The 11677-nt window shown below is 62.0% G+C and overlaps 2 protein-coding genes across 6 annotated transcripts in view; both read left to right on the top strand.

Annotated features, from left to right (window-relative positions):
• The window catches only part of LOC119111965 (uncharacterized), a 112585-nt gene extending 107714 nt beyond the window's left edge, over nucleotides 1-4871 (top strand). For 4 of the 5 annotated variants that reach the window (XM_037235865.1, XM_037235864.1, XM_037235869.1 and 1 more), the window contains 3 exons: nucleotides 984-1113; nucleotides 2234-2302; nucleotides 4696-4871. In XM_037235865.1, the coding sequence (XP_037091760.1) occupies nucleotides 984-1113; nucleotides 2234-2302; nucleotides 4696-4729 (233 nt within the window). In that variant the 3' untranslated portion in view covers nucleotides 4730-4871. The remainder of the gene's footprint in view (nucleotides 1-983; nucleotides 1114-2233; nucleotides 2303-4695) is intronic. The other variant, XM_037235868.1, reaches the window with a different exon arrangement.
• Nucleotides 4872-7484: 2613 nt separating this feature from the next.
• Nucleotides 7485-11677, top strand: part of LOC119112946 (protein TANC1-like) — a 5731-nt gene continuing 1538 nt past the window's right edge. Inside the window, exons 1-5 of the mRNA XM_037237251.1 lie at nucleotides 7485-7558; nucleotides 8716-8846; nucleotides 9202-9481; nucleotides 9809-10885; nucleotides 11376-11569. Coding sequence (XP_037093146.1) covers nucleotides 9850-10885; nucleotides 11376-11569 — 1230 coding nt within the window. The 5' untranslated portion in view covers nucleotides 7485-7558; nucleotides 8716-8846; nucleotides 9202-9481; nucleotides 9809-9849. The remainder of the gene's footprint in view (nucleotides 7559-8715; nucleotides 8847-9201; nucleotides 9482-9808; nucleotides 10886-11375; nucleotides 11570-11677) is intronic.

Here is an 11677-nt window from a genome sequence, read left to right on the forward strand (position 1 = left end):
CGGCCGTGTCCGAGGCGCAACCCTGCCGTCCGGACGGCCGTGTCCTTGGCGCAACCCTGCCGTTCGGGCGGCCGCGTCCGAGGCGCAACCCTGCCGTCCGGACGGCCGTGTCCTTGGCGCAACCCTGCCGCCGGGACGGCCGTGTCCGAGGCGCAACCCTGCCGCCGTCCGGACGGCCGTGTCCTTGGCGCAACCCTGCCGTTCGGGCGGCCGCGTCCGAGGCGCAACCCTGCCGTCCGGACGGCCGTGTCCTTGGCGCAACCCTGCCGCCGGGACGGCCGTGTCCGAGGCGCAGCCCTGCCGTTCGGGCGGCCGTGTCCGAGGCGCAGCCCTGCCGTTCGGGCGGCCGTGTCCTTGGCGCAACCCTGCCGTTCGGGCCCTCTGCCCGGCACCTGGAAGCTCAGCCGGCCGCGCCGGCCGTCGCTGGCGTGTGTGCGGTGTGGCCGGCGACCGGCGCTGCAGCGGCGCCGGGGCCGAGCCCGGTCTGCCGGCGGTGGGCCGGGTCGTCCAGGCCGACCGCCGCCGCCCCGCGCTCTCTCCACAACCTGTCGGGAACTGCGGCTGGAGCTGTGGTTAGCGCCTGCGGAGGGCGGGTGCCTTGTACGGAGAAGGCGTCGCTGCTTCGCTGGGGAGGGATGCTCACTGCTCAGAGGTGCGGCCAGTCATGCGTGACCTGCTGAAGGCGGCTGATGGCCGCGCTGCTCTCGGAATACGCCGGCCCGCCGCCGTGGTGGGCCCGAGCGTTCGCTTTGCGGGTGTGTGTTTTGCTCCGCCATGTTTCACGTGTCGGCGCCGTGTCGCCCGGGCCCCAGGGGACATGTTGGTGGCTGCCGCGTGCTTGTTTTTGCGCATCACCTTAATTGTTTCTCAGCATGCAGGCAGCAGCCGAGCCACGTTTGAAGCTGGCTGGTGTTTAAGCTGACTGACCCGGTCTGATCTGATCTGACCTGAAGTGACCTGGCTTGGCCTGACCTGGTTCGCAGTGTACAACACGCCGCCATCCAGCCGCCGTCGGGTGGTTGCCAGTCCCAAGCTTCTCCGGCTGGCGGCGCGCCAAAACCGTAAACAACCGCTCCAATACGATCGGCGTGGACAGTCAACAGGCACTCTCAGGTAATGCGACACGACAGGTATAGCGAGGAACCAATGTCTGATGGATTCAGGGAACCCAAAGGTGTGAAATCCATCGAAACGGACATCGAAGTAATTCTTCGATGTCCGATGTGAACACTGCGTATGGTTTATAAGTTGGTGTTATGAGGCGCACGAACTGCTCGGTGCTCTCATCCCCTTATGATCTACGCTCGTGTTAAGAATACCTACGGCTGCCATGTCCCCGGCCCCTACGCTCCCCACAGTTAGCAGCGCGGACTTCCAGTCTGTGATGCAACATGGTACGATGCACGTTCACCGCACCGCATCAGAAAGGGTCGCCCATGGCAGTGGCGTAGCCAAGGCGAGCTTTAAGAAGCATGCCGCCCCAGGATGTGACCAACAGGAGGAGAAACCGAAGGTTCCAGCACGTTTTGGCGGTTTAAGACCTCATTAGGGCATCTCAAATATCCACAGGCGGTCCCGAGGCAACAATATAGGATACTGAGCCTGCAAAGATCCGCTGAATATAGAGGGGCTCTATAGCGACGAAGAGGCTCCCTTCGACTACCATGCCCTGAGCCCCTGATAATGCGATTCGGCCACTTTGATACAAGAGCCCCTGATGATCCGATTCGGCCCGTTTGATACAAGAGCCCCTGATGATCCGATTCGGCCCCTTTGACACAAGAGCCCCTGATGATCCGATTCGGCCCGTTTGATACAAGAGCCCCTGATGATCCGATTCGGCCACTTTGATACAAGAGCCCCTGATGATCCGATTCGGCCTCTTTGATACAAGAGCCCTGGATGATCCGATTCGGCCACTTTGATACAAGAGCCCCTGATGATCTGACTCGGCCCGTTTGATACAAGAGCCCCTGATGATCCGATTTGGCCCCTTCCTGGTTGAAATTCTAGCAACCCGATGGGCCTCCGTCACGTATTGTTTCACAATACTCAGCGTGGCAACTCTTTCGAAGAGTTAGGCAAATTAAATTCATTATCACTTGGAGTCGCTCCCTTGCTTTCTAGTAAGGCAGATGAAGCTTATCATAATTAGTTGCAGACTTCACATCGTTTGCATTTGAGCCGTGCTTCAGTGTGGCAGTGACTGAGGGTCGTCATTTCTTTCGCGCAGCCCTCTGCCCGGAAAACGCAACTGGTCGGGACTACATGATAACTCGGCTCAGCTCGCTGCGGTCCATAGGTGTGTGTGTGTGTGTGTCCATGTCCCACCAGCCCTCGGCAGTGCTGTCCAAACCCGCTCACATGAGTGATGCTTCTTATTTTTAGTCGTGACTGTGCCTGTTTTTGAGCTTGTGCATAACGATATTTAATGCTAAAAGGCAGCGAGCCGTGATAGGCTGGCGCGCACGGGAAGCAGCGAACGGGCGGTTAAAGGGATGTAGAGAAAGAAACATTGGAGATGATGCGATGGAAGGGACCGCTCGGAAGGCACATCTACGCGACTGGCGCCGTTCAGCTTGCCGCCGGCCTTGCCGTCTGCCGCGTCCATGTCCAGTTGACACGCCCGAGTCGCTCCAGCCTTGAGTCCCTGGCGCTCCATGAGTGCCTCGCCCGCCCCGCCGCCGACCGGGGCGTGCCTGTGTACTGTGCAGCGCCCCCCCCCCCCCCCCCCCCCCCACCACCTCCCCCCCCCCCACCGGCAGGCCTGCCGTGGGTCCGCGCGGCAACAGCGGGCCGGAGCCGCGGAGCGTCACGCGACTCGAGTGCTCGTCACGTCACGTGACGGCATGTCGCTGGCGGCGCTGTCTGAGCCTGGCACTCCTGCTGGCAGCCTCGCGCCTCCCGATGGCTGCAGACCTTGTGCCGGGTGTGGGAGCAGATGCGAGGGCGTTGCCGCGCTGCGGATGCTGCTCGGCGCGGATCGAGTGTGGCCGTGGGCGGCGGCCGGCGCCGCCGACCGGCAGGTGATTTGCGGACTCCGGTGATTCGCGGACTCCGGTGATCACCGAGTCTGGTCGCTGGCGTATCGCCGGCTGCTGCGCTGGGTGCTGGCACAGCACGAAGTCGGCTCCCCATCGACCGTCTGTCGCCCTGCCCCTGCCGCTGCGAGACGCCATCCCGGTAGCGGACGTTCTCCGGCCGGGCCGCGTCCGAAGCTTCCTGAGAGCTCTTGCTCGGGCGCGGCCCGGCCGCAGTGGCTCGGCAGGCCAAGTTTAGCCGCCACCGGCGCCGTTATGCCGCCAATCTGTCGGAGGTGGCCCGCTGTAAAGCCGGCAGCCAGCCGTATAAAGCCGGCGCTGATGGCCAAATTCGGCTGGTGAGCGGTGGCAGAGCTCCGGTGTCGCGCTCCTCACCGCCCCTCCGCGCGACGCGATCACACCGCGAACACCGCCGACGCGTGCCCCCTGCCCCGGCCCAATGGCGCGGGCGGCGCGGTCCGAACGTCGCTGGGCTGGCTCTACGGCCGCGGTCTGGGGCCGGCTGACCTGCGCAGCTGCCCGGCTCGGTCGTCGGGGAGCGGGGACCGGGGACCGTCCCGAGCCGGTACCGAGACGGCCTGTGACGTCATGGGCGGCGCGGGGCCCGCCGGTCGGCCCCAGTTTGCATGATGCACGGCCTGTTGTCGATGCCCCGGGACAGGCGGCCGGCCGTATTCGGGCGCGCCGATGGTATCGGGGCCACGGCGCGCCGCACCGGCCGGCGCCCGCCGATCGTATCACCGGCTGGTCCCCCTGCCGCCGGCGCTCACCTGGTCCGCGGCCGTGCGCCATGAGCGGAGGGGGCGCGGGCGGCCACCGTCCGCGCGCCGGAAGAGCGCCGCGGACGGCGTGTTCGGCGGGATGAGGTGGTGGTGCGCGCCACGCCGTCTTGGCACGCTGAACCCACCTGTTGGCAGACCTTACACCGGGTCACGTGGTGGGTAGGGGCCAGTGGTGGGTCATGGAAGGGGGGTGCTGTGTCTGGGTGTTGAATTAATGGATGGCTGTGGCGGTTGTTGCATTGATGAGTACATCTCCTTGTTTTTGACAGCCACACCACAAGTTTCATGTTTTGAGCTACCGGTGATGTCCAAATCCTCTACTGTACCCTAAACCGAAGTTTCAGTGAGCCTCGAAACCCTCATCGCCATCTAAGACCTCCTCATTCCCACGCAGTAGACGCATTAGGGCTGCTCCCGTTCGTCGCGTTGGAACTCTAACAATCCACACTTGATTGACGCTGCAAATTTGTGTGGCATGCAGTTGATTTCTGCCGTCTGTTCTCATATTGAAATGCTCTAGTAGAATAAGTTGCTGTCTCCATTTACCATGTCACTGATACATTTCTCATCTCTATTGCATTCGAGATTTATTCGTCAGAACAGAACCTGAGCTTTCTAAATTCACTTGATATCAGTTGAAGGCTTGAACAAATGATCTCATGTGTCTTCCTGCATCCCACTTTGCATAGCTCTCTGCATCGCACGCCATCTTGCATAGTAATATGGTGGGGGACGGGGCGAAGAGTAAAGCTGCCGATCTGCGAACCTGTAGGCCAGTACCGGCGCTGTTCCCTGCGGCGTTCGACCCGTCTATCTCAGGTGCGGCTGACGACACGTGCCGCCGCCGCCGCTGACCGGCCCCCGTCCCTCAGACACGGACGAGGAGGGCGGCCGGCCGGAGGATAGCGCGCTGTACGCGCGGCTGGGTCTGCTGCTCGGTTCGGGCGCCGAACCGCGCTCCCCGGGCTCGGAGCGCTCGCGCTCCAGTCGCTCGGGCGCCAGCTCGGGCCGCGACTCGCACGCTTCACTGGCGCACCTCGACGCCAAGTCGGCCAACACCAGCCCCGTCTCGACACTCACCGGTGAGGCGACCAGGCACGGGGTCAGAGGGGTGCCTGCCGGCGGGAAGCACAGGACGGGATGGTTGGGTGGGCAGGATGTGGTTAAACCGAGGGTGAGGAAGGCAAAACAAGATCGGCAGGTGAGGGGATGTAGGAGTACGGACAGATTAAAAGGACCGGGGATATGAATGGGCCCGACACTGTCGTGACGCATCCTGCTAGATCGCTGTGCCGATGGGAAAACCTCGAAGCAGTGCGGAGACTACTCTTCAGACAAGTGACATGTGATAGACGACTGGCCTGGGCTCGCTGGGGAACAGCGTGCAAGACCGACTCGCTGGTACCGTCTGCACTGAAATCGCAATAAAGTAATACAGACACTTTGTTTCAATTCGCCGCTGTCGGCCAACCGGCCGGTAATTGATACTGAGTCGCCAAATCTGCTGGGCACGAAACGCTCGCCATCCTTGCTGGCCTGGAGGAGCGTAGGGTTTCCTGTGTCACGAGGCCACTTCACCACGCTACAAATATGTGTGTTACGTTGTCGGCCATGTGCCTCAACGCGTGGTGCTGCTTGCAGGTTCGAGTGAGTCTGAGCTGGCGCACCTGCGCTCGGAGCGGAGACACGACAGCTTCGGCTCGCTGATGTCCATGTCGCTGAGTGGCTCCACCACCTCTGCCAGCCCGCTCATCACAGCTCGGCGCAACTCGATCGGTGAGCGAGTGTCCTGCCCTGCGCTGCGCATGCGCCCTGACCTGGTCGCCACCGTCCGCGAGCACCGCCTCGGACGCTGCCGGTCGACCCGCCGGCGGAGCGGCCGTTGCTTGAGCCGGGCGTAGAACGGGTGCGGCCTATTTATTTACGGCCGGCCGGTATCGCGTCTGTGATCGGCGTCCGTCCGCTCAATCAGCGGTGCACGTGAGCTACGGCCACGCCGCCACGGGTGGACGCGCCTCGCCGGCGGCGCCGGCCGGCCGGCTGCCGGCGCCGCTTACATGCACGGCCGCGGCGACCCGGCGGCAGCCCGCAGGGTGGCGCGGTTTGACGTGGTCTGGTGCGGGAGGCCGCCCAGTGTGCTGCCGTTGCCGTGTGTCGCCTGCCATGCACGTCGCAATTGCCGTGGTCCACGGACGTGTGTCCGGTTTTGCACGCTCGGCGGCGTGGTGCGCCGCCGCCGCCCGCTGCGCCGCACTCTGTTGGCCTGCTCTGTAGCCTGCTGTTTCCGCGGCGCCAGGTGGCCACGGAGCTGTCGACGAGCCGGGCGCGTTCCGCAGTCCTCGCGGCCAGCCGGGCAGGAGGTCGGCCCGCTGTCTTCGGGTCACGCCGCCCGCCGAAGCCAAAGGTGCGGCCATCCCCCGTCTGGCGGTGTCAGTGAGCCGCTGGGTGTGGCTGAGTACAGCGCACCGCTGTGCTCGGCGTGTGGATAGATGGAGGGACGGAGCGGAACTGTCTCGGGGATGTGCGTGGTTGTGGTTGGTGACGGAAGGAGAATACAGATTAGCTTTTGTGGTGGGGGTAACAAAGATAATACTAGCCGCACATGTACTGATGTAACGCACTCAGTTTATTGGACCATACGACCATATAGCCTAGCAGGCACAACCAAAGAAATAATAAATGTCTAAAAAGGTGCGGACGTCATGATGTGCTATGCATACATAAACCGATTACATTAAATCCCGCCTGAGGAGTGCTGCAAGAAATAGGTAGGGCCGTAGTACACGGAAGCTGGGCACAGTACGGCCCCGAGACGCCCACTGAGTAAGGCGGGTAGCGTGTCTGCACTCTTATAATCCGCCGCGAGTCTGGAAGACTGCATTTTTCCACCTCATCATCCAGTGAGCTGTCTGGTCCATCATATGCCGTGCCCAAAACGAGCCTCTTCCACATTCAAGCCATTATCCCGGATGTCTGTAAAAACCCTTAGCCCTTTCCTTTCACCACTTTTCATCCGTTCCTTCGTTCCGGTACTCCTTTAATTTTCCTCTACCTCCCCATGGCCTTCATCCGCCCTATATCTGTCGTGCGACAGTCATCCTCCTGTCCCCTTTAATGTGGCTCACACGCCGTCGTCCTCTCTGTGGTCCACCCTTATCGTATCCCTTTTGTGTGTCCTTGCATTACATTACATTGAGCTTACTCCGTTAAGGCGGGATCTCCGCCGTACCCAGTGGCGTGCAGAAATCAACCGATCAGTGCCCTACTCGGCTTCCTCTGACGTGGTCCCTCCCTCCTCCGCAGTTTGCCCTCGCCGTCCTTCCCTGCCTCCCCCCCCCCCCCCTCTTTGATACGACCTTCTTTCGGCAGAGCGCTTCTCATCATCCCACCCCGCCTCCTCTGACGCGACCTTCCCCCCGCAGCCCGCCTCTCGTCGTTCCTCCCACGCCTCCCCTGACGCGACCCCTCCCCCCGCAGCGGCGCGTCTCGCCGTTCCGGCCGGCGCCTCTCAGTCTGAAGCCGCTGTTCTTCGAGGTGCCGCAGCAGGAGCAGGACCCGCTGTTCGTAGGCCGTCGCTGGCTGTTCGCCGAACTGAGTCGGGTGCTGCTCGGCTCGCCCAGCCGCGGCTGCGTTCTCGCCGGCAGCGTCGGCACCGCAAGACGGCCGCCCTCCTCCAGCTGGTCGACTACAGCTGCTTCGGCCGCCGCGCCGCTCGGGAGGACGCCCTCTACCAGGGTGAGTGACGCCTTCGGAGGTGGTTTTGCACAGAGGCAGACGAGGCAGACGGCGGTCCCAGAACCCGGTACAAAGCTGATCCGTTAAACTTTTAGGTTGAAAAACGTGATGGACGCGATGACTTGTAGAGAGCATCCGAAAAAAAATGAGGCGAGTGTATGAAGAGGCCCTGTAGCGAGCATGATCTCTCGAAAGTGCAAGGCACCTGACGTACTCGTAGGCAGTTTACTGTTGAGGTGAAACTGAGAATGAACGTGTTACGATGACTGCTGTCAAGGCGAGGCCTAGCAGAATTTGGCTGGGAGCTCCCTACCAGGACGGCTTTGATTTTATGGTGCCGAGTCGTGCCAAGCTGATTGGTGCGGTGCATACCATTCGTGATCTAAGTTTCCTTCGCTCACGTTTAGCGGTGGTAATGCCACTGTGATGAATTGCCTAACCTTTCGGAAGCTTAGCCATAGTGAAAAAACAAAACAGCTCTTATGCCTCAAGCAGTAGGTAATAATGCAGCCGTTGTGCAACGAGCACGAGCAAGCATGAAGTGCTGCACTGGCCAAATGACATCGGAGCGAGGTCCGCGCTTAATCCCTGATAAAACCAGCTCATAGCACGTTGTCGTTGTCTCATTTGTCTTAATCACAAATATCAATGGATGCTTGATTTGATTCGCAGAACGTGATGACTGGGCTCTTACAGTTGAACCGTCTTATGCTTCTACGTGCTATTTTCCAGTGCCAGTTGCACTGCCTTTGTAGGACCATTTTCGGCGAGATAAGCAATGATCATGCATTTGCAGCTTCAAAGGTGGATTGTTCTTTTCCCTCGACGTTGAGTATAAGCCCATTTCTTCTATCCGCCTGCTTCTCAGGCTTGTCGGGTCGTAAGCTGTACGCCTTTGGCTCGTGCTGTAAGCTGTACGCCTTTGGCTTGGTCCGACGCCACGAACTCGCCGGCGATGCACCTGGCTTATTTCTCAGCGTATCGCATCCTTCTTTACTTCTTGTTTCCCTCCACCGAGGTCGCCTGGCCGTTGAGGTCAGCCGGTAGGTTACACATACCAGCGACCGATGCCGTGTGACCGTGTGACCAGCCCTCGACCCCGACGCTCCGAGGTCGAGCCGCCTCCGGCACTGACCTGGACCGTGCCCGTCCAACAGACGCATTCTCGGGCGGCCCCGGCCGGCCCCGAGCCGTCGTTGGCGGCGGCGGTCTCTTCTCTAGCGTCTGCGCGGTGCCGGAGGAGCTGCGCGGTCTCGGCAGCCGCGTGGTGGCATACCACTTCTGTCAGGTTAGCAGTGACTTGCGGTTTGCATATTAATTGTTGTCTTGACCTCGGCACACGTTACTGTGCGGTGGTATTAAACGTTTGGATTATTAGTTTGATGTTCAACAGCAAAAGTAGCCGTCCTTGAGATGGGTCCGGAGCATTCCCCCGCTGGAAAGTTTTTCCAACATTACCAGTGCTGGCCCGCAGAGCGTATGCGTTGCATCGAATCCGTCCTGAAAATTGATCGATGTAAAACATATGCACGCTCCCATCGTGCTTCCACGACCGGCTGGTGTGTTGCGAGCGAACGGAGCCGCACAGAGAGCCGCCCCTTTCTGCCTTGTCCGCCAGTCCCTCACTCCACCTCTCCCCGCAGGCGGACAACAGCGCCACCTGTCTGGTGCCCGATTTCGTGCACTCGGTGGCGGCGCAGCTGTGCCAGGCGCCGCAGCTGACCGCCTACCGGGAGCACGTGCAGCGCTCGCCGGCACTGCAGGCGGCGCTGGCGCTGCGCTCGTGCGTCAGCGACCCGTCGGCGGCGCTGTCGCGCGGCGTGCTGGAGCCGCTGCAGCTGCTGCGCCGCACCGGCCAGCTCACGGGCGAGACATGTCTGGTGGTGCTGGACGCCCTCGGAGAGGCCGAGTACCATAAGCCAGGTGGGTCTGGAGCCGGGGTGCGCAGGCAGCGGGGACTCGACTGTTCTTGGTCGGTGCTTATGTCGGCGGGATGAGCCAGTGCTGAATTAACAACACGTGCTGTATTTCATGTTTAGTTTAGTAATAAGCACTGGCGAGGACGGCTCTAGTTACGAGCAGATGACTTTTTGTACACTTTATTTAATGCGCAGAAGTTGGCCAGAAGTCAGGCGTTTGTTCCTTGGCAGCTAAGAGCTAGGACACACAATACATGTACGGGCCTTCAAGCGGTGACCTGGGAGGCGTGGCTCGCCGTGGCGCACTCTGACTCGGTCTGTTTGCCCGCAGAGTACGGCGACAACCTGGCAGCTTTCCTGGCGCGCCACCTGATGATGTTCCCGTCGTGGCTGAAGATGGTAGTGACGGTGCGCTCCCAGATGCAGGGCATCGCCAGCCTGCTGCCGTTCCACAAGCTGAACCTGGACCGACTGCGCGACACAGACGAGCTGCAGAAGGACCTGGCCGACTACATCGCCTTCCGCATCAACAACTCGCCCTCCATCACCAGCAGCATCCAGGTGACGGGCGCCAAGGTGGAGGGCAGCAGCCAGTCCCGCTTCATCGCCCACCTGGCCGAGCTGTCGCGCGGTTCCTTTCTCTTCATCAAGCTGACGCTTGACCTGATCGAGCGCGGCCACCTGGTGATGAAGTCCTCCAGTTTCAAGGTCCTGCCGGTGAGCCTCAACGAGATCTTCCTGCTTAACTTCAACCTCAAGTTCCCGACGCAGCGGTCCTACGAACAGGTGCAGCCCATCCTTACAAGCTGCTTGGCCAGCCTCTGTCCGATGAACGCCTACGAGATCTATCACTCGGTGAATGCCAGCTGCACGCAGACGGCCCTTGGCTGGGACGAGTTCCTGCGCCGCTTCAAGACGCTCTCGGGCTTCCTGGCGCGCCGCATGGACGACACGTACATGCTCTTTCACCCGTCGTTCCGTGAGTGGCTGACGCGTCGTGAGGACAACGAGAGCCACAAGTTCCTGCTGGACGTGCGCGTGGGCCACGCCAACATCGCGCTGCGCATGAGCCGGCTGGAGGCGCCGCTCGACGCGCAGAAGACGCTCGAGCTGGGCCACCACGTGCTGAAGGCGCACCTCTACAAGAACTCGCGCGAGCTGCCGGTGCCACCGCGCGACCTGCAGGCGCTCTGGGTGGCCGCGGCGTCGGCCGACCTCTCCGCCGCGCTTGTCGCCGACCGCAACGCGCACAGCCCCAACGTCAAGGTGTCGAACCTGCTGCTGCTGGCCGGCGCCTCCCCGGACGCGTCCTCGCCGCAGCGGGACGGTACGCCGCTTCTCGGCTTGTGTGCCGCCGAGGGATTCGACGAGATGCTGCAGCTGCTGCTGAAGTTCGGCGCGGCGCCAGACGCGGCCAACGCGCGCGGCGCCACGCCGTTGATGCTGGCGGCCGCCGGCGGGCACGCCTGCGCCGTGCAGACGCTGCTGCAGTGCGGCGCCAGCGTTGGCCTGCGCGACGCCGGCCGCCGCTGCGCGCTCGTGCATGCGGCCGTGCACGGCCACCTCAGCGTGGTGGAGTACCTGCTCTGGTGTGACTGGGCGGCCGCCGGCGACCGGCTGACCATGGCCGAGGCGGCGCAGCAGGCGCTGGTGGCGGCCGCGGGCAACGGCCATCTGCAGATCGCCGAGTACCTGCTCGACATGGAGGAGGTCCGTAGAACGCGATAACTTATTTATTTCATCGTGTTACTCAGACTCAGTGTCTTTGCATGTCTTATTGAAGGCGTTTATTCACAGCTATTGTATTTCGTCAGTTGCAGTTGCTTTCTCGCTGGTTTCTTCATCCGTGACAGATTTTCTCTGAACCTCAACCCTGTTTTGCGTTCACCAGGTGGCAGTGAACGCGTGCGACATCCTGCACGGCGAGACGCCGCTGACGATGGCGGCCGCTGCCGGCCACAAGCCGCTGGTTGAGATGCTGCTGCGCCGCGGCGCTACCGTCGCCGCCGCCAACTCGAAGGGGGCTCCGCCGCTGCTGGGCGCCGTGCGGGAGGGCCACTGGGACATCTGCGTGGTGCTGCTGGGCCAGGGGGCGCAGCTGGAGCAGCCGGACGACGCCGGCCGCACGCCGCTCATCGTGGCGGCTAGCGAGGGGCATATGGGCGTGCTCGACCTGCTGATCAGCAAAGGTGTGTGACAC

Source organism: Pollicipes pollicipes, unplaced genomic scaffold (genome assembly GCF_011947565.3).
Source record: "Pollicipes pollicipes isolate AB1234 unplaced genomic scaffold, Ppol_2.1 Scaffold_7261;HRSCAF=8764_pilon_pilon_pilon, whole genome shotgun sequence".
In the NCBI taxonomy this organism is placed as follows: domain Eukaryota; kingdom Metazoa; phylum Arthropoda; class Thecostraca; order Pollicipedomorpha; family Pollicipedidae; genus Pollicipes; species Pollicipes pollicipes.